The sequence below is a fragment of the Bos mutus genome, chromosome 18, assembly GCF_027580195.1.
Source record: "Bos mutus isolate GX-2022 chromosome 18, NWIPB_WYAK_1.1, whole genome shotgun sequence".
NCBI lineage: Eukaryota > Metazoa > Chordata > Mammalia > Artiodactyla > Bovidae > Bos > Bos mutus.
The window spans coordinates 46,842,758-46,866,135 of NC_091634.1; the positions used below are offsets into that span (position 1 = coordinate 46,842,758).

At 37.4% G+C, this 23,378-nt stretch overlaps 1 protein-coding gene and 1 non-coding gene across 2 annotated transcripts in view; one reads left to right on the top strand and one right to left on the bottom strand.

The window, feature by feature from the left end:
- Nucleotides 1-23,378, top strand: part of ITFG1 (integrin alpha FG-GAP repeat containing 1) — a 308,679-nt gene that overhangs the window by 80,987 nt on the left and 204,314 nt on the right. The window contains exon 8 of the mRNA XM_070388473.1: nt 6,873-6,954. Coding sequence (XP_070244574.1) covers nt 6,873-6,954 — 82 coding nt within the window. The remainder of the gene's footprint in view (nt 1-6,872; nt 6,955-23,378) is intronic.
- LOC138991895 (U6 spliceosomal RNA) lies at nt 11,532-11,638 on the bottom strand. The gene has a single exon (XR_011467790.1). It is a non-coding gene; the product is annotated as a U6 spliceosomal RNA (small nuclear RNA).

Here is a 23,378-nt window from a genome sequence, read left to right on the forward strand (position 1 = left end):
GGTGGCCCCACACAACATGGCTTAGTTTCACTGAGTTAGACAAGGCTGTGGTCCGTGTGATTAGATTGACTAGTTTTCTGTGATTATGGTTTGTGTGTCTGCCCTCTGATGCCTCTTGCAACACCTACCTTCTTATCTGGGTTACTCTTACCTTGGACATGGGCAAACCATTGAATATCACAGTAATCCCAAGTCTATGCCTCAACCAGTAACACTGAAAAAGCTAAGGTTGAACGATTCTATGAAGACCTACAAGACCTTTTAAAACACCCAAAAAAGATGTCCTTTTCATTATAGGGGACAGGAATGCAAAAGTAGAAAGTCAAGAAACACCTTGGGTAACAGGCAAATTTGGCCTTGGAATACAGAATGAAGCAGGGCAAAGGCTAATAGAATTTTGCCAAGAGAACACATTGGTCATAGCAAACACCCTCTTCCAACAACACAAGAGAAGACTCTACACATGGACATCACCAGATGGTCAACACCAAAATAAGATTGATTATATTCTTTGCAGGAAAGATGGAGAAGCTCTATACAGTCAGCAAAACAAGATTGGGAGCTGACTGTGGCTCAGATCATGAAATCCTTATTGCCAAATTCAGACTTAAATTGAAGAAAGTAGGGAAAACCACTAGACCATTCAACTATAACCTAAATCAAATAGATTTAAGGGACTATCTCCGATAGACAGAGTGCCTGATGAACTATGGACGGAGGTTCGCGACATTGTACAGGAGACAGGGATCAAGACCATCCCCATGGAAAAGAAATGCAAAAAAGCAAAATGGCTGTCTGGGGAAGCCTTACAAATAGCTGTGAAAAGAAGAGAAGCAAAAAGCAAAGGAGAAAAACAAAGATATAAGCATCTGAATGCAGAGTTCCAAAGAATAGCAAGGAGAGATAAGAAAGCCTTCCTCAGCGATCAATGCAAAGAAATAGAGAAAAACAACAGAATGGGAAAGACTAGAGATCTCTTCAAGAAAATTAGAGATACCAAGGGAATATTTCATGCAAAGATGGGCTTGATAAAGGACAGAAATGGTATGGACCTAACAGAAGCAGAAGATATTAAGAAGTGGCAAGAATACACAGAAGAACTGTACAGAAAAGATCTTCACCACCAAGGTAATCACAATGGTGTGATCACTCATTTAGAGCCAGACATCCTGGAATGTGAAGTCAAGTGGGCCTTAGAAAGCATCACTACAAACAAAGCTAGTGGAGGTGATGGTATTCCAGTTGAGCTATTTCAAATCCTGGAAGATGATGCTGGGAAGTGCTGCACTCAATATGCCAGCAAATTTGGGAAGCTCAGCAGTGGCCACAGGACTGGGAAAGGTCAGTTTTCATTCCAATCTGAAAGAAAGGCAATGCCAAAGAATGCTCAAACTACCGCACAATTGCACTCACCTCACACACTAGTAAAGTAAGGCTCAAAATTCTCCAAGCTGGGCTTTAGCAATACGTGAACTGTGAACTTCCAGATGTTTAAGCTGGTTTTAGAAAAGACAGAGGAACCAGAGATCAAATTGCCAACATCCACCGGATCATCGAAAAAATAAGAGAGTTCCAGAAAAACATCTATTTCTGCTTTATTGACTATGCCAAAGCCTTTGACTGTGTGGATCACAGTAAACTTTGGAAAATTCTTTAAGAGATGGGAATACCAGACCACCTGACCTGCCTCTTGAGAAACCTATATGCAGGTCAGGAAGCAAAAGTTAGAACTGGACATGAACAACAGACTGGTTCCAAATAGGAAAAGGAGTACGTCTAGGCTGTATATTGTCACCCTGCTTATTTAACTTCTATGCAGAGTACATCATGAGAAACGCTGGGCTGGAGGAAGCACAAACTGGAATCAAGATTGCCGGAAGTAAATATCAATAACCTCAGATATGCAGATGACACCACCCTTATGGCAGAAAGTGAAGAGGAACTAAAAAGCCTCTTGATGGAAGTGAAAGAGGAGAGTGAAAAAGTTGGCTTAAAGCTCAACATTCAGAAAACGAAGCTCATGGCATCTGGTCCCATCACTTCATGGCAAATAGATGGGGAAACAGTGGAAACAGTGTCAGACTTTATTTTTGGGGGGCTCCAAAATCACTGCAGATGGTGATTGCAGCCATGAAATTAAAAACCTAGATAGCATATTCAAAAGCAGAGAGATTACTTTGCCAACAAAGTCCTTCTAGTCAAAGCTATGGTTTTTTCAGTGGTCATGTATGGATGTGAAAGTTGGACTGTAAAGAAGGCTGAGCGCCGAATCATTGATGCTTTTGAACTGTGGTGTTAGAGAAGACTCTTGAGAGTCCCTTGGACTGCAAGGAGATCCAACCAGTCCATTCTAAAGGAGATCAGTCCTGGGTATTCTTTGGAAGGAATGATGCTAAAGCTGAAACTCCAGTACTTTGGCCACCTCATGCGAAGAGTTGACTCATTGGAAAAGACTCTGATGCTGGGAGGGATTGGAGGCAGGAGGAGAAGGGGACGACAGAGGATGAGATGGCTGCATGGCATCACCGTCTCAATGGACATGAGTTTGGGTAAACTCTGGGAGTTGGTGATGGACAGGGAGGCCTGGCGTGCTGCGATTCACGGGGTCGCAAATAGTTGGACACGACTGAGCAACTGAACTGAACTGAAACAGATGCTTACATTAGAACTAGCTTGCTCAGACCTCAAAACTAGAAACAGTGAAGCTAGACTTTGAACTAGGAAGTCTTGTTTCTAAAACTTGGCCCTTTAAATCATTGCACAGACATTCCAGAAACCAATTAGGTGAAAGAATAGGCAAAGGACATAATTGTGGCAGTGAGTTGACCCAGTTTTGAATTGAAGGACTACAGTGAAGGCCAGTAAGAACAGCACAGTACAGAACAGGACACAGTGTAGTAGATGAGTCTGAAATAGCAGCCCATGAAAAAGTATTTGCAGCTCAGAAGCACAGCACTGACATTATAAAAATACCTGCATAGAAGTTAAATAAACAAGGTGACAATATACAACCTGTCTTACTTCTTTCCGAATTTTGAACCAGTCCATTGTTCCATATCTGATTCTGACTATTGCTTGTTCATCTGCATACAGGTTTCTCAGGAGACAGGTAAGGTGGTCTGGTACTCTAGTCTTTTAAGAATTTTCCACAGTTTGTTGTGATGCACACAGTCAAAGGCTTTCATGTAGTAAGTGAAGCAGAAATAGATGTTTTCCTGGAATTCCCTTGCTTTTCATGATTCAAGGAATGTTGGTAATTTGATCTCTGGTTCCTTTCCTCTTCAAAACCCAGCTTGTACGTCTAAAAGCTCTCCATTCACCTACCCTTGAATCTTAGCTTGAATTATTTTGAGCATAACTTTGCTATCACATAAAATAGGTGCAGTTGTACAATAGTTTAAGCATCCTTTGATATTACTCTTCTTTGGGATTGGAATGAAAATTGACTTTTTCCAATCCTTTGACCACTGCTGAGTTTTCCAAGTTTGCTGACATATTTGAGTGCAGCACTTTAACAACATCATCTATTAGGGTTTAAATGGCTGGAATTCTATCACCTCCACTAGCTTTGTTCATAGTAATGCTTGCTAAGCATTGACTTCACCCTCCAGAATATCCAGCTCTAGGTGAGTGACCACATCATTGTAGTTATCCAGGTCGTTAAGACCTGTTTTGTATTATTCTTCTGTGTATTCTTGTCACCTTTCCTTAGACTCTTCTGCTTCCATTAGGTCCTTGCCATTTCAGTCCCTTATCATGCTCATCCTTGTGTGAAATGTTCCCTTGATGTTTCCAATTTTCTTGAAGAGATTGCTAGTCTTTCCCATTCTGTTGTTTTCCTCTATTTCTTTGCATTGTTCACTTAAGAAGGCTCTCTTATCTCTCCTTGTTATTCTCTGGACTTCTGCATTCAGTTGGGTATATCTTTCTGTCTCTCTTGCCTTTCACTTCTTTTCTTTGCTCAGCTATTTGTAAAACTTCATCAGGCAACCACTTTGGCTTCTTGCGTTTCTTTTTGTGGGGGGTGGTTTCAGTCACTGCCTCCTGTACAAACTTACAGGAGTTTGTATAAACTTATGTCCATAGCTCTTCAGGCACTCTGTCCACCAAATCTACCATGTGTGCAAGCATACCTTATTTTATTGTGTTTCACTTTATTACACTTCACAGGTAGTACTTTTTTTGTTTTCCATAAATTGGAAATCTGGCAGCCCTGTGTCAAGTATATCAGCACCGTTTTTTCTGATAGCATTTGGTCACTTCATGTCTTCTATGTCACATTTTGGTAATTCTCACAATATTTCAAACTTTTCCCATAGTATTTAATTTGTACTATTGTTCTTTGATGTTGCTATTACTACAACTTGCTAAAGGCTTGCGATGATGGTTAGTATTTTTTTTAACAGTAAAATATTTTTTAATCAAAGTATGTACATTTTTTAGGCATAATGCTATTGCACACTTAATAGAGTACATTGTAGTATAACTTTTACATCCACTAGGAAACCAGAATATTCTTGTGCCTTGGTTTATTACAATACTTAGCTTATTGCAGTGATCTTAACCAGAATTTGCCTGTATTTCCAAAATATCCCTGCATCTGGAAACATTTCTAAATATATTTTATTATGTTTAACAGAACTTCACAGGAGTAATTTATTCACTTGAGCCAGTAGAATAGGTTGATATTCAGCTTTATGTAATATGCGGCTGATGTATTTTTAGAGTGGTTTTTCCATTCATTCAAGAAGAATTGTGTCTTCGTTGTACCTGATGCTGCAATCTTTCTAGAATGCAAATTCATTTGACACTTCATTCATAAATTTGGCGACTTTGATGCATCTTTAGTATAACATCAGGTACTCGGCAAGACTAGAGGGGTATCCTAAGTTTTAAGACACTTACATATATAAGATTTCCATAGAAAAATCTTTTAAAAATGTATCAGATACTTTAATAATGGTAGGAGAAACATGTTTCTGCCTGTGAATGATGAAGAGTTAAAATGGCTGGTAGACTGCCTGTCACAAGACAAATGTTACTTACTCATGTTCCTCAGGCATTTAGTCTTAAGCTTTCTGGGTAGCATTGCCTGTCTCTGAAAATTTGGAGATGATTTCTTCAGAAATAACTTACAGATCTGCAGTATCTTTAGAGGAACAAAGGGGAAAAATATTTTAAATTTTTAAAATATTTTTAAATCCATAGTTTTCTATATGAAGCATGTAAGAATCAGGGTTAACACATCAAATAGTTAAAAGAGAAATCAGTGGTGGGAGAAGAGCTTTAAAACCAAGAGCTCAAAACCCAAATGCAGTGTTTTGGTTTATTTTTCTTATGTTCTAATATAAAATTATAGAAAGGAAAGACAATAATTTAAAGAATATTTTTGTAAGCCAGACGGTCTGTTTTGGTAAGAGGACCTGAAGCAAAAGATCTCTGATGAGTTCTCCTTTTTTGTTTAGCTTAGCCACCTCTGGTTTGGACACATCAGCTATTGTACTCCTTTGCTCCCTTTCTGATAGTGTTGGTAATGAATGCACCATTAAAGATGAATGTAATTCTCATCTAATTTGAATATCTTTACCTAATTAACCCCTAGCAAAATCTTCTTTCTTGAAATCTGTAAAATATAGTATCTTTCCTACTTACTCCTACCACTTATAAGTCTGACTTATATTTTATCTTCCAACTGGACTGTCAGCTCTTTCGGGTAGAAACTATTTTATATACTTCTTTGGACTTCCCTTGTGGCTCAGCTGATAAAGAATCCACCTGCAATCCAGGAGACTAGGGTTTGATCCCTGGGTTAGGAAGATACCCTGGAGAAGGGAAAGGCTACCCACGCCAGTATTCTGGCCTGGAGAATTTCATGGACTGAATAGTCCATGGGGTTGCAAAGAGTCGGACATGACTGAGCGACTTTCACTTATATTCCCAAAACCTTCCATGGTACTTGAAAGTAGGAGACACTCATTCTGTCTGAAATTATGATGATGATTTAGGAAAGAGTGCTTCCCAAGTGGTGCTAGTGGTAAAGAACCTACCTTCCAATTCAGGAAACATAAGAGATCCCCTGGAGAAGGAAATGGCAACCCACTCCAGTATCCTTGCCTGGAAAATCCTATGGACAGAGGAGCTTAGCGGGCTCTGGGTCTCAAAGAGTCAGACACAACTAAAGTGACTTAGCACACAGCACACACACATCATACCTGACGGTTTCACAGAGGCTCATTGGTGAAGAATTCACATGCCAAGTAGGAGATGCGGGTTCAATCCCTGGGTCAGGAATGTCCCCCAGAGAATGAAAAGGCAACCCACTCCAGTATGCTTGCCTGGGAAATCCCATGGACAAAGGGGCCTGGTGGGTTACAGTCTATAAGGTCATAAAGAGTCAGACCCGACTTAGTGACAGAGAGTAAAGAGAGAGAGAGAGATCATACCTGAACTGACAACATGGAAAGCACATCTCCAGATGCGCATCTTCAATTCACAGCAGTTTCTTTCATCTTATGATAAAAATGGAACAGAGAAGTGGGATAATTTTTTGGAGTACAGAAGTCTTAAGTTGTTTATTTCCCTGCTTTCATTAAAATACTTTGTTTCAGAGGACCTACTGTATAGCTTAGGGAACTCTGCTCAATGTCGTATGGCAGCCTGGATGGGAGGGGAGTTTGGGAGAGAATGGACGTATATGAATGGCAGCGTCCTTTTGCTGTCCACCTGAAGCTATCACAACATTGTCAATCAGCTATACTCCAATACAAAATAAAAAGTTTTAAAAATAATAGTAAAATACAGTAGTAAAATTTTAAAATGCTTTGTTTCACATTTGAAAAATGATCTAATCCATAACTTTCTGCCTCTAACAGGATGGAAATTTCTCTCTCAGTACTGTTCTTGAAAAACCTCAAAATATGATGGTGGTGGGACAGTCAGCATTTGCCGACTTTGGTAAGATTGTTTTTGTCTTTGAAAGTCTCCGTGTCTCTCTGACCTAGTCATATTAATTCTCTATATCTGAAAATAATTTAAGTATCTTCAGATCAATTACAGATATAAAAAGATGCCTATCATAGGATTGGGGCTTCCCAGGTGCTTCCCAGGCACAGTGATAATCTACTTTCTAATTCAGGAGACAAAGGAGATTCAGGTTCAATCCCGGAGTCGGGAAGATCTCCTGGAGTAGGAAATGGCAACCCACTCCAATATTCTTGCCTGGAAAATCCCTTAGACAAAGGAGCCTGGCAGGCTACAGTCCATGGGGTAGCAAAGAGTCGGACACAACTTAGCAACTGAGCACACACATACATGCATTGTAGTATTATAAGTGACATATTTTCAGGTCTTTCCTATTGGGCTGGCCAAGTTCCTTCAGTTTTTAAGTAAAAACACATTTCCGTTTTTACCAAGAACTTATTGAACAGCATATTCACCTTTTTGTTCCACTACCTTCTGCCACTTTTCAAGCAACTTCATAATTCCACTTTCCCAAAACTTTTTTTTTGAACAAAGAACTCTTCTAGGTGCCTTTTACAGTCTTCCAGGGAATTGAAATTTTTTCCTTTAAGAGAATTTTGTAAAGACTGAAATAAATGGAAATCCAAGGGTACAATATCTGGTGGATACAGCAAATAAATCAGAACTTCCCAGCCAAGCTGTAACAGTTTTTGCTGGGCCTTCAAAGAAACATGTGGTCTTGCATTATCCTGATGGAATGTGTGTTTTCTGCTGACTAATCTGGATGCTTTTCTTCAAGTGCTGCTGTCAGTTGGTCTAATGCGGAGCAGTACTTGTTGGAATTAATTGTTTGGTTTTCCAGAAGGAACTCATAATAGAAGACTCCCTTCCAATCCCACCACATACACAGCATCACCTTCTTTGGATGAAGACCAGCCTTTTGTGTGGTTGGTGGTGTTTCCTTTCACTTGCTTCATGATCTATTCTGTTCCCTGTTATTGTACACTATCCACTTTTCATTGCCCATCAACAGTTTGTTTTAAAAACAAAACGTTTTTGTTATATTTAAGTAGAGAACTGCATGCAGAAATATGGTCAGTGTTGTTGTTTTTTTTTGTTTTTTTCACATAGATGGACCTCAAACATGAAAGCAGTAACCACAACCAAGCTGGTGCAAATGATTTCCAGTGCTTGATTTGGATTATTATTTTTATTTATTTATTTATTTATTTATTTTTTGGCCACCTTGTGGAGCATTCAGGATCCTGGATTCCCACCCAGGGATCAAACTCATGCTCCCCTGCTTTGAAGTGTGGAGTCTTAACACTGGACCTCCAAGGAAGTCTTGATTTGGGTATTTTGAGTATGTCAGTTATCTCCCGTGAGGTATTACATTGATTGTTCTCAGTTAATGTCTCTATTTGATTGCTGTCAGTGTCAGCAGATCTACTAGACCATGGCTCATTGTCCAATGAGAAATCTCTAGCATGAAATTTGCAAACCACTTTTGACGTGTTCAGTCAGTCACAACACCTCGATACACTGCACAATTTTTTTTTTTTTTGCTTTTCAGCTTGTTTTTACCTTTCTTGAAATAATAAAGCATGATATACCAAAAATGTTGCTTGTTTTCTTCCATCTTTAATATTAAAGTAGCTACACAAAAATTCACCAGTTCTGATGTTTTTTAAAATGCACACTGATGTGACAACTGTCACAATACAATTTAACAAAATTGTTTCAAATGAAGTTAATTATAACTAAGAACTACTAGAGCCATCTTATGGAAAAAGCTGAAGGACTATTTTGGCCAACCCAATACAATAAAGAACAATTTATGATGTGTGTTTAAATTGCAGTTTGAATTTAAGGGTCTCCTCTTTGCAGAAGTAACCTGCACGGGCTGGCTGGTCGACCGGCCGCGCCCGAAAAAAATTAAAAAAAAAAAAAAAAAGAAGAAGTAACCTGCAAAACAAGAATACCTACTGAACGTTCTCAACTAGTGATTACCATAACATTTTTATGTAGATCCACATTATGAAACAATGAAAAAAAAATTGAAAAACTTAACCTGACCTCTTGAAACTACTGAATATTAAAAAACATTCGTGATTTACATCTGAATTCCAAAGAAGAGTACTATTTGTTATAAATCTCTGTATTCCATAAGAGTCTACACAATACATCAGGTTTAGAACTTCCAAAGCATATGTGGCTCTTTCATAATTTGTCAGGGTTATCATCAAAAGGATTAGTTAGATGAAAAAATGGTCTAGATAGCCACTGCTAAGAATCCACAGCTCACTCCCATCCTGTTTTTCCTTCATTCTACAAACAAACACCTCAGCCTGTTCCTCAAAATGCAAGTGACACCTTCCTACCTAGAAAGGCTTCAGTTTCTTTATTTATAAAATGAAAATGAATGTAACCACCTCACGAGGCTACTGTGAATAACGTAATGTGAGTAAAGCACAGTGTCAGGCCCACAGTAAATACACAGAAAATTATTGTATAATCTGAGTCTTTTTGTTGGAGATGTTTGGTCTTATTGTTGTTGGCTGCTTTTTGCTCAACTGACTAAATCAACTCATTGTTTGGTGTCATAGAGATGTGTCCCATGGCAATTAAAGCAGGAGGTTTGATAGGGTTACTTGATGAAAATTTCAACATGAATCTTTCTATTGTACTGTATTTTATTATTACATTGAACATTACTTTGCTCTTGAGCAGATTTCTGGGGCCTGATTTATTATCTTTAATGCAAATAGTCAAGTGATAGGATACATGCATTTTTCTTTTAATTTGCTGGTAGACTTGATTAGATGGATTAATGACAGGTCTCTAGGGGAAAAAGTTTATATGCACTATGTAATTCTCAGAAGACTAATAGACCTCCCTTAACCTGCAGTTAGGATCCTCCAAATCACAGATATTTATTTTCTGACTCTTATGTTTTATATGATGAAGTGCTTTGCCTATAACAAATTTTTAAGTAACTTTAAAGATTTTTTTAAATTGTACTAATGATAAACATAGACATTTACCTGTTTGTAGTGTTTCAATGTGCAGAATATAGGATATAGTTAACTAAATATAACTTTCTCCCCTGTTTTTCTTAACTTTATGTAGTATATCAGTAAACTTTTAAATATATCAGTAAATTTTAAATAAAGAGCCCACACTGTCTTCTTAAATCTTGAAATATCTTTAGCTGGGTATTATCAAAAACAAGACTACTTTTGACTCCAAACAGATGGCATTGAATGAGGTTATGGACATTAATATATAAACATAGGCACTTTCCTATACATTTGAGTGTCTGTGATTTGCATCCTGCCCTCCATCCCCACCCCTCCCACTCCTTTTGAACCAAGGTGCAGGGAAACTTACTGACAGCCAAAAAGGCAGCAAGATATCAGAAATTTGCCATTTCATAGGGGAAAAAAGAAAAGCACATGCTTTAATAAATGATATAGTTCACAGGAAGAATCCTATGCTGAAAGGTTTTTTGGGTTTTTTTTGACTTTTTTTTTAATGTTGATTTTATTTTATTTTTATTTTATTTTTTAACTTTACAATATTGTATTGGTTTTGCCATATATCAAAATGAATCCACCACAGGTATACATGGGTACCCCATTCTGAACCCTCCTCCCTCCCCATACCATCCCTCTGGGTCGTCCCAGTGCACCAGCCCCAAGCATCCAGTATCGTGGATCGAACCTGGACTGGCGACTTGTTTCATATATGATATTATACATGTTTCAATGCCATTCTCCCAAATCATCCCACCCTCTCCCTCTCCCACAGAGTCCAAAAGACTGTTCTATACATCAGTGTCTCTTTTGCTATCTCGTATACAGGGTTATTGTTACCATCTTTCTAAATTCCATATATATGCGTTAGTATACTGTATTGGTGTTTTTCTTTCTGGCTTACTTCACTCTGTATAATAGGCTCCAGTTTCATCCACCTCATTAGAACTGATTCAAATGTATTCTTTTTAATGGCTGAGTAATACTCCATTGTGTATATGTACCACAGCTTTCTTATCCATTCATCTGCTGATGGATATATAGGTTGCTTCCATGTCCTGGCTATTATAAACAGTGCTGCGATGAACATTGGGATACACGTGTCTCTTTCAATTCTGGTTTCCTCAGTGTGTATGCCCAGCAGTGGGATTGCTGGATCATAAGGCAGTTCTATTTCCAGTTTTTTAAGGAATCTCCACACTGTTCTCCATAGTGGCTGTACTAGTTTGCATTCCCACCAACAGTGTAAGAGGGTTCCCTTTCTTCCACACCATTCTGACTGACGTGAAATGGTACCTCATTGTGGTTTTGATTTGCATTTCTCTGATGAGTGATGTTGAGCATCTTTTCATGTGTTTGTTAGCCATCTGTATGTCTTCTTTGAAGAATTGTCTATTTAGTTCTTTGGCCCATTTTTTGATTGGGTCATTTATTTTTCTGGAATTGAGCTGTAGGAGTTGCTTGTATATTTTTGAGATTAGTTGTTTGTCAGTTGCTTCATTTGCTATTATTTTCTCCCATTCTGAAGGCTGTCTTAAAAATATGGAATGCTTCACGAATTTGCGTGTCATCCTTGCGCAGGGGCCATGCTAATGTTCTCTGTATCGTTCCAATTTTAGTATATGTGCTGCCGAAGCGAACACCTGAAAGGAGTTTTTAAATGGCTCCCAGCTCCCTTAAGTTGTCTAGGAACAGAAGTTTTTTGGGTATTTTTTTTAACCTATGGTGAAGTTTTTAGCTTCCAATATAAAATACTTTTTAAAAGATATCAAAAAACCTACTCTAAACTTAGGCTGTACTGGTACAGTAAAAGAGAGGGAGAGAGGGCAGTTTGAAATCAAACAAATCAGGAATTTTTTCAAATAAAACAAGGAAATAGGTACTCATACTTATGATAACATTATCTTTTCCCTTTTGTACGACAAAGAAATACTTTCCCAGAAATTAAATAAAACTATGAAATTTTACACAGGCAATAAAAATAATTATCAAATTCTTTTAGGAGGAAAGAGCAGAAAAGTATGTTGTGCAATATGATTATCTTAAAAAAATCAAACTAAGGACTTCCCTGGTGGTCCAGTGGCTAAGACTCTGGGCTCCCAACGCAAGGGGCCTGGGTTTGATCCCTGGTTTGGGAACTAGATCCCACATGCCACAATAAAAGATCCTGCATTCCGCAATTAAGACCCTGTGCAGCCAAAGAAATCATAAATATATTTTTTAAATAATCAGAATAGTATGGAATATATCAATATAATAATAATGGTTGTGTTAGAAGTAGGATGATAGGTTATCTTATTACCTGTTTTCCAAATTTTCTGTTGTGTGGTTAGAATGAGCCCTCCAAGAAAGAGAGTATGAATAGAGTTTTACAAGAATAAGGAGGAAGTAAAAGGATCACTAAAAGGTGGTCAAAAAGTTTTAATGATATTTAAAATGTGATGCCCAAAAGGTGGCATTTATAGAGCTCTTTAGCAGTTCTTGAGTCATAAAAATCAGCCAATAAATAATTGCTGCTGGTGGTTACTAGCTGGGCCCTGGCCTCACGCTTGGGATATCTGCAATCCATAAATGCCTCTACTAATAGTTAATCGGTCATCTTCTAGAAAACATGTTTTGTGTCAAACTATTACATCACCCTTTTAAACTGTGTGTTAAAGTTAAATGTTTTTCTAGGTACACTCAGAATATCAAAGTCTAGAATTTCGACAGATAAGGTAATAGTTCTTTATTAAACTACATAGGACAAAAAAGTCAAGAAAAGTAAAGGTTATTTTTTCTATCAAAATATTACATACAACCAGATTTAGAGAAAACATTAATTTTGTATGCAGTGCCAAATATAATAGAAATCAATGAAAATCTATAAAACTGAAGGGGGAACAGAAACTTTAACAGAATGTCAGAATTTCCTGTAGATTGAATCATATTTTAAATTTCGCAATATACATGGATTTATATATCCAAATCTAACTCTTGTGTACTGGCTTATCATAAAGGGATAACACTTTATTCTTCAAGTGTGGGAAGAATACTGGCACGTTGACAAAGCCTGGGAATTATCAGTCAGGCCTAAATAATCCTAAAAATAATAAAGACGTTAATGAAAACAGAAAACTTTGTCGTCTATGAAAGTAACTAACATATTTGCAAAGTATTGAATCCCTTAAATTGTGTCATGTATGATTGAAACCAAATCTTATTCAGTTGAGTATCTCAGTTGCCTAATACAGTAAATAATGAACAACATATAGTAAAGTAAAGGAGAAAGGGAGCAAAACCCCACAATCAGATTACTTTATAAAGTTTTTATGCTGCTTGATAAAAATTCAGAGTTTAACTGCAAATTAACCATAAGGTGTTAGTCGCTTATTTGTGTCCAACTCTGAACCCATGGGCTGTGGCCCGCCAGGCTCCTCTGTCCATGGAATTCTCCAGGCAAGTATATGGAGTGGGTAGCCATTCCCATCTCCAGGAGATCTTCCCAACCTAGGGATTGAACCCAGTTCTCCCACACTGTGGGCAGATTCTTTATGGTCTGAGCCACAAGGGAAGCCTAGGTATTTTATTATTTTTGATGTGATGGTAAATGAGATTGTTTATTTAATTTCTCTTTTTTGTTGTTATGTATAGAAATGCAAAAGATTTCAATATATTAATTTTGTATTCAGCAACTTTACCTAATTCTTTGATGAGCTCTAATAGTTTTCTGGTATCATCTTTAGGATTTTTAGGATTTTCTATGTATTTTCTATGCATGTCATCTGCATACTGAAAGTTTTACTTCTTCTTTTCCAATTTGGAATCCTTTGGTTTCTTTCTCTGGTGACCATGGATTTGCCATGCCTTCCGAATCTACGTTGAATAATAGTAATGAGAGTGAACATTCTTGCCTTGTTTCTGATCTGAGAGGAGGACTTTTTGTTTTTCACCATTGAGTGTAATGTTTGCTGGGTTTGTTGTGTATGGCCTTTATTATGTTGAGGTAGGTTCACTCTATGCCCACTTTCTGGAGAGTTTTTATCATAAATAGGTGTTGAATTTTGTTGAAAGCTTTTTCTTTATCTGTTGAGATAATCATAGTTTTTATTCTTCCTTTGTTAATATGATGTATAACATTGGTTTGCAGATATCAAAGATCCCTTGTATCCCTGGGATCTCACTTAATCATGGTATATGATATTTTTAATGTATTATTAGATTCAGATCACTGGTATTCTGTTGAGAATGTTTGCATCAATGTCATCAGTGATACTGGCCTGAAATTTCCCTTTTTTGTAGTATCTTTGGTTTTTGTATCAGGCTGATGTTAATCTCATAGAATGAGTTTGGGAGTGTTCCTTCCTCTGTAATTTTTCGGAAATTGTTGGAGGATAGGTGTTAATTCTTCTCAAAATCTTTGATAGAATTCACCTGTGAAGCCTTCTGCTTCTGGACTTTTGCTTTTTGGGAGTTTTATAATCATAGTTTCAGTTTCAGTGCTTGTGATTGTTCTATTCATATTTTCTATTATTTCCTGGTTAAATCTTGAGAGATTGTACCCTTCTAAGAATTTGTCCGTTTCTTCCAGGTTGTCCATTTTATTGGCATATAGTTGCTTATAGTAGTCTCTTATGATCCTTTGCATATTTTTGTTGTCCATGTTAACTTCTTTTTCTTTCTGAGTTTATTGATTTGAGCCCTCTCCCTGTTTCTCTTGATGAGTCTGGCTAAAGGTCTATCAATTTTATCTTCTCAAAGAGCCAGCTTTTAGTTTCATTGATCTTTTCTGTTGTTTTCTTGGTCCTTGTGCCTGCCTTTAATTTCTGCTCTGATCTTTACTGCTTTCTAGCTACTAACACTGGGTTTTGTTTTTTCTCTCTCTAGTTGCTTTAGGTGTAAGGTTAAGGTTCTTTATTTGAGATTTTTCTTGGTGTAGGGTTGTATTTACATAAACTTCCCTTTAGAAAATTGCTTTTGATGCATCCCATAGGTTCTAGATCATTGTGTTTTTGTTATCATGTGTCTCTAGGTATTTTTTAATTTCCTATTTGATTTTTTCAGTGCTCCATTATTTGTTTAGTAACTTACTGTTTAGCCTCCTTGTGTTTCTTCTTTTTTACAGTTTTTTCCCAATAATTGATTTCTTTTTTTTTTTTTTTAACTTTACAATATTGTATTGGTTTTGCCATACATTGACATGAATCCGCCATGGGTGTACATGTGTTCCCCATCCTGAACCCCCCTCCCACCTCCCTCCCCATCCCATCCCTCTGGGTCATCCCAGTACACCAGCCCCGAGCATCCTGTATCATGCATCGAACCTGGACTGGCAATTCGTTTCACATGTGATAATATACATGTTTCAATGCAATTCTCCCAAATCGTCCCACCCTTGCCCTCTCCCACAGAGTCCAAAAGACTGTTCTATACATCTGTGTCTCTTTTGCTGTCTCACATACAGGGTTATCGTTACCATCTTTCTAAATTCCATATATATGCATTATTATCCTGTATTGGTGTTTTTCCTTCTGGCTTGCTTCACTCTGTATAATAGGCTCCAGTTTCATCCACCTCATTAGAACTGATTCAAATGTATTCTTTTTAATGGCTGAGTAATACTCCATTGTATATATGTACCATAGCTTTCTTATCCATTCATCTGCTGATGGGCATCTAGGTTGCTTTCGTGTCCTGGCTATTGTAAACAGTGCTGCAATGAACATTGGGGTACACGTGTCTCTTTTCAGTTCTGGTTTCCTCAGTGTGTATGCCCAGCAGTGGGATTGCTGGATCATAAGGCAGTTCTATTTCCAGTTTTTTTAAGTAATCTCCACACTGTTCTCCATAGTGGCTGTACTAGTTTGCATTCCCACCAACAGTGTAAGAGGATTCCCTTTTCTGCCACCCTCTCCAGCATTTATTGCTTGTAGACTTTTGGATCGCAGCCATTCTGACTGGCGTGAAATGGTACTTCATTGTGGTTTTGATTTGCATTTCTCTGATAATGAGTGATGTTGAGCATCTTTTCATGTGTTTGTTAGCCATCTGTATGTCTTCTCACCCTAACTCATTCTATGAGACCACCAGTAATTGATTTCTAATCCAATACCGCTGTGGTCAGAAGGGATGCTTGATATGATTTCAGTTTTCTTAAATTTGCTGTGACTTCATTAGTGACCCAAGATCTGATCTATCCTGGAGAATATTTTGTGTACACTTGAGAGGGAAGTGTATTCTGCTGCTTTCGGATGGAATGTCCTATAATTATCAAGTCTATCTGGTCTAATGTGTCATTTAAGGCTTGTGTTTCCTTATTAATTTTCTGTCAGTCCATTGGTATAAGCGGGTGTTACAGTGCCCCACTCATAATCTATTTTACACAAGTATTTTAAAAATCAAATGCCTTCAAAGAAATGGATGACTTTATTACAAAAGAGGTTGTATAGGGTAAAGTTATAGGTATTGTGCTTTCTGGGCTTGGTTTCATTTTTTTGTTTATTTAAGACTACTTTTCATTCCAAAGACTTAATAATGAACTTTTGGTTTTTGTTTTCTATAGTTGAAAATTGGCTGCTCTTTTGTGAAATAGCCTTATTTTTTCACTAAAAGGGACCCTGAATTCCAGCTGACATTTAGCAATAAAAGACGTTTCAGATTTTCCCTCTTAAATGTACTATAGCACCTTCAGAACCAGTCAGAAATTATCAAGTAGATGTAAATACAATATACTTCAATATATGAAATATGGTTAACTAGATGTAAGTGCTGGATTCAAGGAATTTGAAATATAATTCATAAAATATCTTGACTTTTATAGTACAGACATATCAGCTCAGTCAAATAGTTGATTCTGTTCTTTAAAACTGTGTAGGGATCAGTTTTTCTTCCATTCAGCTTTTTTCCTGTTTTATGCTGGAAGATGTACAAGATGTTAACCAATTCAAAAATACCTTTTTTTTGAGTGCTTACTTTTTAGAATATTCTAGATGCTTGGCATGTAGCCATGAATGAAGCATATAAAAACCTTGCTTTCATGAGGTTTAAATTCTGTTGGAGAAGGAAAACAGTAAGAAGTTAGTATTTTTATAAAGTGTTAAAAGAGTTTTGAACAGATAAAAGTAGTGTAAGAGAAACTGAGAAGGCCTATTTTCTATAGCTGATTGGAGGTCATATTTGACCTTCAAGTTAATTGAAGTCACAAGAGATCTTGGAAGAATGTTACAGAGGAAACACCTAAATGTATGTTCAAGGTACAAAAAGAAGAAAGGCACTTGGCCAAGTCTCAGGGAATTGAGAACCAAGGTAAGAAATTTGGGTTTTATTCTAGATATAATTGGGAGCTTCAAGGGAACTTAATAGGACATGTAATTAATCAAGCAGTATTTTGGACATAAGTTTGTGATGTCTGTTAGACACTAGAATGTTATTCATGTGGGAGATAGAAGCTCTGAAGAGACAGAGTTGGATATCAGTATGTCCTTGTTTAAATACCTTTTAGAAGGTGGTTAATGGACAAAGAAGTACCTTACCAGAGTATCCCACCTTTCTTCCTAAAACTAAAATTGTTACTTATTCCAGCCACAGTGGCTGAGTGGCTTCTTTGATGTTCCTCAAACAGGCCAGGCACAGTTTCCCCCTAAGGGCTTTTTCCTTTGCTTGGAATGCTCTTTCTCTGGATATTCCTTGTGGTTCAACTCCCTTACCACCTTCTAGTCCCACTTAAATGTCACCTTCTCCAGACCTTCCCTGACCACTCTATTTAAATTTGTAACCCCTGCTGTGACACTCCTGACCCCTTTCTCCCTTTACTTTTTCCATTGCATTTATCACTATCTGACATATCACGGATCTGACATCACATCTACTTTTATTTTATGTACTCCATTGGTGTGTTGTTTTTTTTTTTTTTTAATTTTTTATTCCTTTATTTCTCATGTGTTCCCCATCCTGAACCCTTCTCCCTCCTCCCTCCCCATACCATCCCTCTGGGTCGTCCCAGTGCACCAGCCCCAAGCATCCAGCATCGTGCATTGAACCTGGACTGGCATCTCGTTTCATACATGACATTTCACATGTTTCAATGCCATTCTCCCAAATCTTCCCACCCTCTCCCTCTCCCACAGAGTCCATAAGCCTGTTCTATACATCAGTGTCTCTTTTGCTGTCTCGTATACAGGGTTATCGTTACCATCTTTCTAAATTCCATATATATGCGTTAGTATACTGTATTGGTGTTTTTCCTTCTGGCTTACTTCACTCTGTATAATAGGCTCCAGTTTCATCCACCTCATTAGAACTGATTCAAATGTATTCTTTTTAATGGCTGAGTAATACTCCATTGTGTATATGTACCACAGCTTTCTTATCCATTCATCTGCTGATGGACATCTAGGTTGCTTCCATGTCCTGGCTATTATAAACAGTGCTGCGATGAACATTGGGGTACACGTGTCTCTTTCCCTTCTGGTTTCCTCAGTGTGTATGCCCAGCAGTGGGATTGCTGGATCATAAGGCAGTTCTATTTCCAGTTTTTGAAGGAATCTCCACACTGTTCTCCATAGTGGCTGTACTAGTTTGCATTCCCACCAACAGTGTAAGAGGGTTCCCTTTTCTCCACACCCTCTCCAGCATTTATTATTTGTAGACTTTTGGATCGCAGCCATTCTGACTGGCGTGAAATGGTATCTCATAGTGGTTTTGATTTGCATTTCTCTGATAATGAGTTATGTTGAGCATCTTTTCATGTGTTTGTTAGCCATCTGTATGTCTTCTTTGGAGAAATGTCTATTTAGATCTTTGGCCCATTTTTTGATTGGGTCATTTATATTTCTGGAGTTGAGCTGTAGGAGTTGCTTGTATATTTTTGAGATTAGTTGTTTGTCGGTTGCTTCATTTGCTATTATTTTCTCCCATTCTGAAGGCTGTCTTTTCACCTTGCTAATAGTTTCCTTTGATGTGCAGAAGCTTTTAAGGTTAATTAGGTCCCATTTGTTTATTTTTGCTTTTATTTCCAATATTCTGGGAGGTGGGTCATAGAGGATCCTGCTGTGATGTATGTCAGAGAGTGTTTTGCCTATGTTCTCCTCTAGGAGTTTTATAGTTTCTGGTCTTACGTTGAGATCTTTAATCCATTTTGAGTTTATTTTTGTATATGGTATTAGAAAGTGTTCTAGTTTCATTCTTTTATAAGTGGTTGACCAGATTTCCCAGCACCACTTGTTAAAGAGATTGTCTTTAATCCATTGTATATTCTTGCCTCCTTTGTCAAAGATAAGGTGTCCATATGTGCGTGGATTTATCTCTGGGCTTTCTGTTTTGTTCCATTGATCTATATTTCTGTCTTTGTGCCAGTACCATACTGTCTTGATAACTGTGGCTTTGTAGTAGAGCCTGAAGTCAGGTAGGTTGATTCCTCCATTTCCATTTTTCTTTCTCAAGATCGCTTTGGCTATTCGAGGTTTTTTGTATTTCCATACAAATTGTGAAATTATTTGTTCTAGCTCTGTGAAGAATACTGTTGGTAGCTTGATAGGGATTGCATTGAATCTATAAATTGCTTTGGGTAGTATACTCATTTTCACTATATTGATTCTTCCAATCCATGAACATGGTATATTTCTCCATCCATTAGTGTCCTCTTTGATTTCTTTCACCAGTGTTTTATAGTTTTTTTTTCTATATATAGGTCTTTAGTTTCTTTAGGTAGATATATTCCTAAGTATTTTATTCTTTTTCGTTGCAATGGTGAATGGAATTGTTTCCTTAATTTCTCTTTCTGTTTTCTCATTATTAGTGTATAGGAATGCAAGGGATTTCTGTGTGTTGATTTTATATCCTGCAACTTTACTATAATCATTGATTAGTTCTAGTAATTTTCTGGTGGAGTCTTTAGGGTTTTCTATGTAGAGGATCATGTCATCTGCAAATAGTGAGAGTTTTACTTCTTCTTTTCCAATTTGGATTCCTTTTATTTCTTTTTCTGCTCTGATTGCTGTGGCCAAAACTTCCAAAACTATGTTGAATAGTAATGGTGAAAGTGGGCACCCTTGTCTTGTTCCTGACTTTAGAGGAAATGCTTTCAGTTTTTCACCATTGAGGATAATGTTTGCTGTGGGTTTGTCATATATAGCTTTTTATGTTGAGGTATGTTCCTTCTATTCCTGCTTTCTGGAGAGTTTTTATCATAAATGGGTGTTGAATTTTGTCAAAGGCTTTCTCTGCATCTATTGAGATAATCATATGGTTTTTGTTTGTCAATTTGTTAATGTGGTGTATTACATTGATTGATTTGCGGATATTGAAGAATCCTTGCATCCCTGGGATAAAGCCCACTTGGTCATGGTGTATGATCTTTTTAATGTGTTGTTGAATTCTGATTGCTAGAATTTTGTTTAGGATTTTTGCATCTATATTCATCAGTGATATTGGCCTGTAGTTTTCTTTTTTTTTGGATCTTTGTCAGGTTTTGGTATTAGGGTGATGGTGGCCTCATAGAATGAGTTTGGAAGTTTACCTTCCTCTGCAATTTTCTGGAAGAGTTTGAGCAGGATAGGTGTTAGCTCTTCTCTAAATTTTTGGTAGAATTCAGCTGTGAAGCCGTCTGGACCTGGGCTTTTGTTTGCTGGAAGATTTTTGATTACAGTTTCAATTTCCGTGCTTGTGATGGGTCTGTTAAGGTTTTCTATTTCTTCCTGGTCGAGTTTTGGAAAGTTGTACTTTTCTAAGAATTTGTCCATTTCTTCCTCATTGTCCATTTTATTGGCATATAGTTGTTGATAGTAGTCTCTTATGATCCTTTGTATTTCTATGTTGTCTGTTGTGATCTCTCCATTTTCGTTTCTAATTTTATTGATTTGATTTTTCTCCCTTTGTTTCTTGATGAGTCTGGCTAATGGTTTATCAATTTTATTTATCCTTTCAAAGAACCAGCTTTTGGCTTTGTTGATTTTTGCTATGGTCTCTTTTGTTTCTTTTGCATTTATTGCTGCTCTAATTTTTAAGATTTCTTTCCTTCTACTAACCCTGGGGTTCTTCATTTCTTCCTTTTCTAGTTGCTTTAGGTGTAGAGTTAGGTTATTTATTTGACTTTTTCTTGTTTCTTGAGGTGTGCCTGTATTGCTATGAACTTTCCCCTTAGGACTGCTTTTACTGTGTCCCACAGGTTTTGGGTTGTTGTGTTTTCATTTTCATTCGTTTCTATGCAAATTTTGATTTCTTTTTGATTTCTTCTGTGATTTGTTGGTTATTCAGCAGGGTGTTGTTCATCCTCCATATGTTGGAATTTTTAATAGTTTTTCTCCTGTAATTGAGATCTAATCTTACTGCATTGTGGTCAGAAAAGATGCTTGGAATGATTTCTATTTTTTTTTAATTTACCAAGGCTAGCTTTATGGCCCAGGATGTGATCTATCCTGGAGAAGGTTCCATGTGCGCTTGAGAAAAAGGTGAAATTCATTGTTTCGGGATGAAATGTCCTATAGATATCAATTAGGTCTAACTGGTCTATTGTATCGTTTAAACTTTGTGTTTCCTTGTTAATTTTCTGTTTAGTTGATCTATCCATAGGTGTGAGTGGGGTATTAAAGTCTCCCACTATTATTGTGTTATTGTTAATTTCTCCTTTCATACTTGTTAGCATTTGTGTCTTACATACTGCGGTGCTCCCGTGTTGGGTGCATATATATTTATAATTGTTATATCTTCTTCTTGGATTGATCCTTTGATCATTATGTAGTGACCTTCTTTGTGTCTTTTCACAGCCTTTGTTTTAAAGTCTATTTTATCTGATATGAGTATTGCTACTCCTGCTTTCTTTTGGTCCCTATTTGCATGGAAAATCTTTTTCCAGCCCTTCACTTTCAGTCTGTATGTGTCACCTGTTTTGAGGTGGGTCTCCTGTAGACAACATATGTAGGGGTCTTGTTTTTGTATCCATTCAGCCAGTCTTTGTCTTTTGGTTGGGACATTCAACCCATTTACGTTTAAGGTAATTACTGATAAGTATGATCCCGTTGCCATTTACTTTATTGTTTGGGGTTCGAATTTATACACCATTTTTGTGTTTCCTGTCTAGAGAATATCCTTTAGTATTTGTTGGAGAGCTGGTTTGGTGGTGCAGAATTCTCTCAGCTTTTGCTTGTCTGAGAAGCTTTTGATTTCTCCTTCATACTTGAATGAAATCCTTGCTGGGTACAATAATCTGGGCTCTAGGTTATTTTCTTTCATCATTTTAAGTATGTCTTGCCATTCCCTCCTGGCTTGAAGAGTTTCTATTGAAAGATCAGCTGTTATCCTTATGGGAATTCCCTTGTGTGTTATTTGTTGTTTTCCCTTGCTGCTTTTAATATTTGTTCTTTGTGTTTGATCTTTGTTAATTTGATTAATATGTGTCTTGGGGTGTTTCGCCTTTGGGTTTATCCTGTTTGGGATTCTCTGGGTTTCTTGGACTTGGGTGATTATTTCCTTCCCCAGTTTAGGGAAGTTTTCAACTATTATCTCCTCAAGTATTTTCTCATGGTCTTTCTTTTTGTCTTCTTCTTCTGGAACCCCTATGATTTGAATGTTGTAGCGTTTAATATTGTCCTGGAGGTCTCTGAGATTGTCCTCATTTCTTTTAATTTTTTTTCTTTTATTCTCTCTGATTCATTTATTTCTACCATTCTATCTTCTAATTCACTAATCCTATCTTCTGCCTCTGTTATTCTACTATTTGTTGCCTCCAGAGTGTTTTTAATTTCATTTATTGCATTATTCATTATATATTGACTCTTTTTTATTTCTTCTAGGTCCTTGTTAAACCTTTCTTGCATCTTCTCAATCCTTGTCTCCAAGCTATTTATCTGTGATTCCATTTTAATTTCAAGATTTTGGATCAATTTCACTATCATTATTCGAATTCTTTATCAGGTAGATTCCCTATCTCTTCCTCTTTTTTGTTTGGTTTGGTGGGCATTTATCCTGTTCCTTTATCTGCTGGCTATTCCTCTGTCTCTTCATCTTGTTTAAATTGCTGAGTTTGGGGTGTCCTTTCTGTATTCTGGCAGTTTGTGGAGTTCTCTTTATTGTGGCTTTTCCTCGCTGTGTGTGGGTTTGTACAGGTGGCTTGTCAAGGTTTCCTGGTTAGGGAAGCTTGTGTCGGTGTTCTGATGGGTGGAGCTATATTTCTTCTCTTTGTTCAGTCGCTGTGGGGGGGGGTGGGTGGGATGCTGCAAACAAATAACACTGGCGTGTGTGCTCGCAGTGCCTCAGCCACACTGGGTCTGCCCCCGCTCACGGCGCGTGTAGCCTCCCTGCCCACACTGCTCGGGCTCTAGGTTGTTCCACTGGGAACAATCCGAGGCTGGCCCTGGGTTGCATGTACCTCCCAGGTCCAAGCCGCTCAGGTTCAGGCACTCGGGTAGT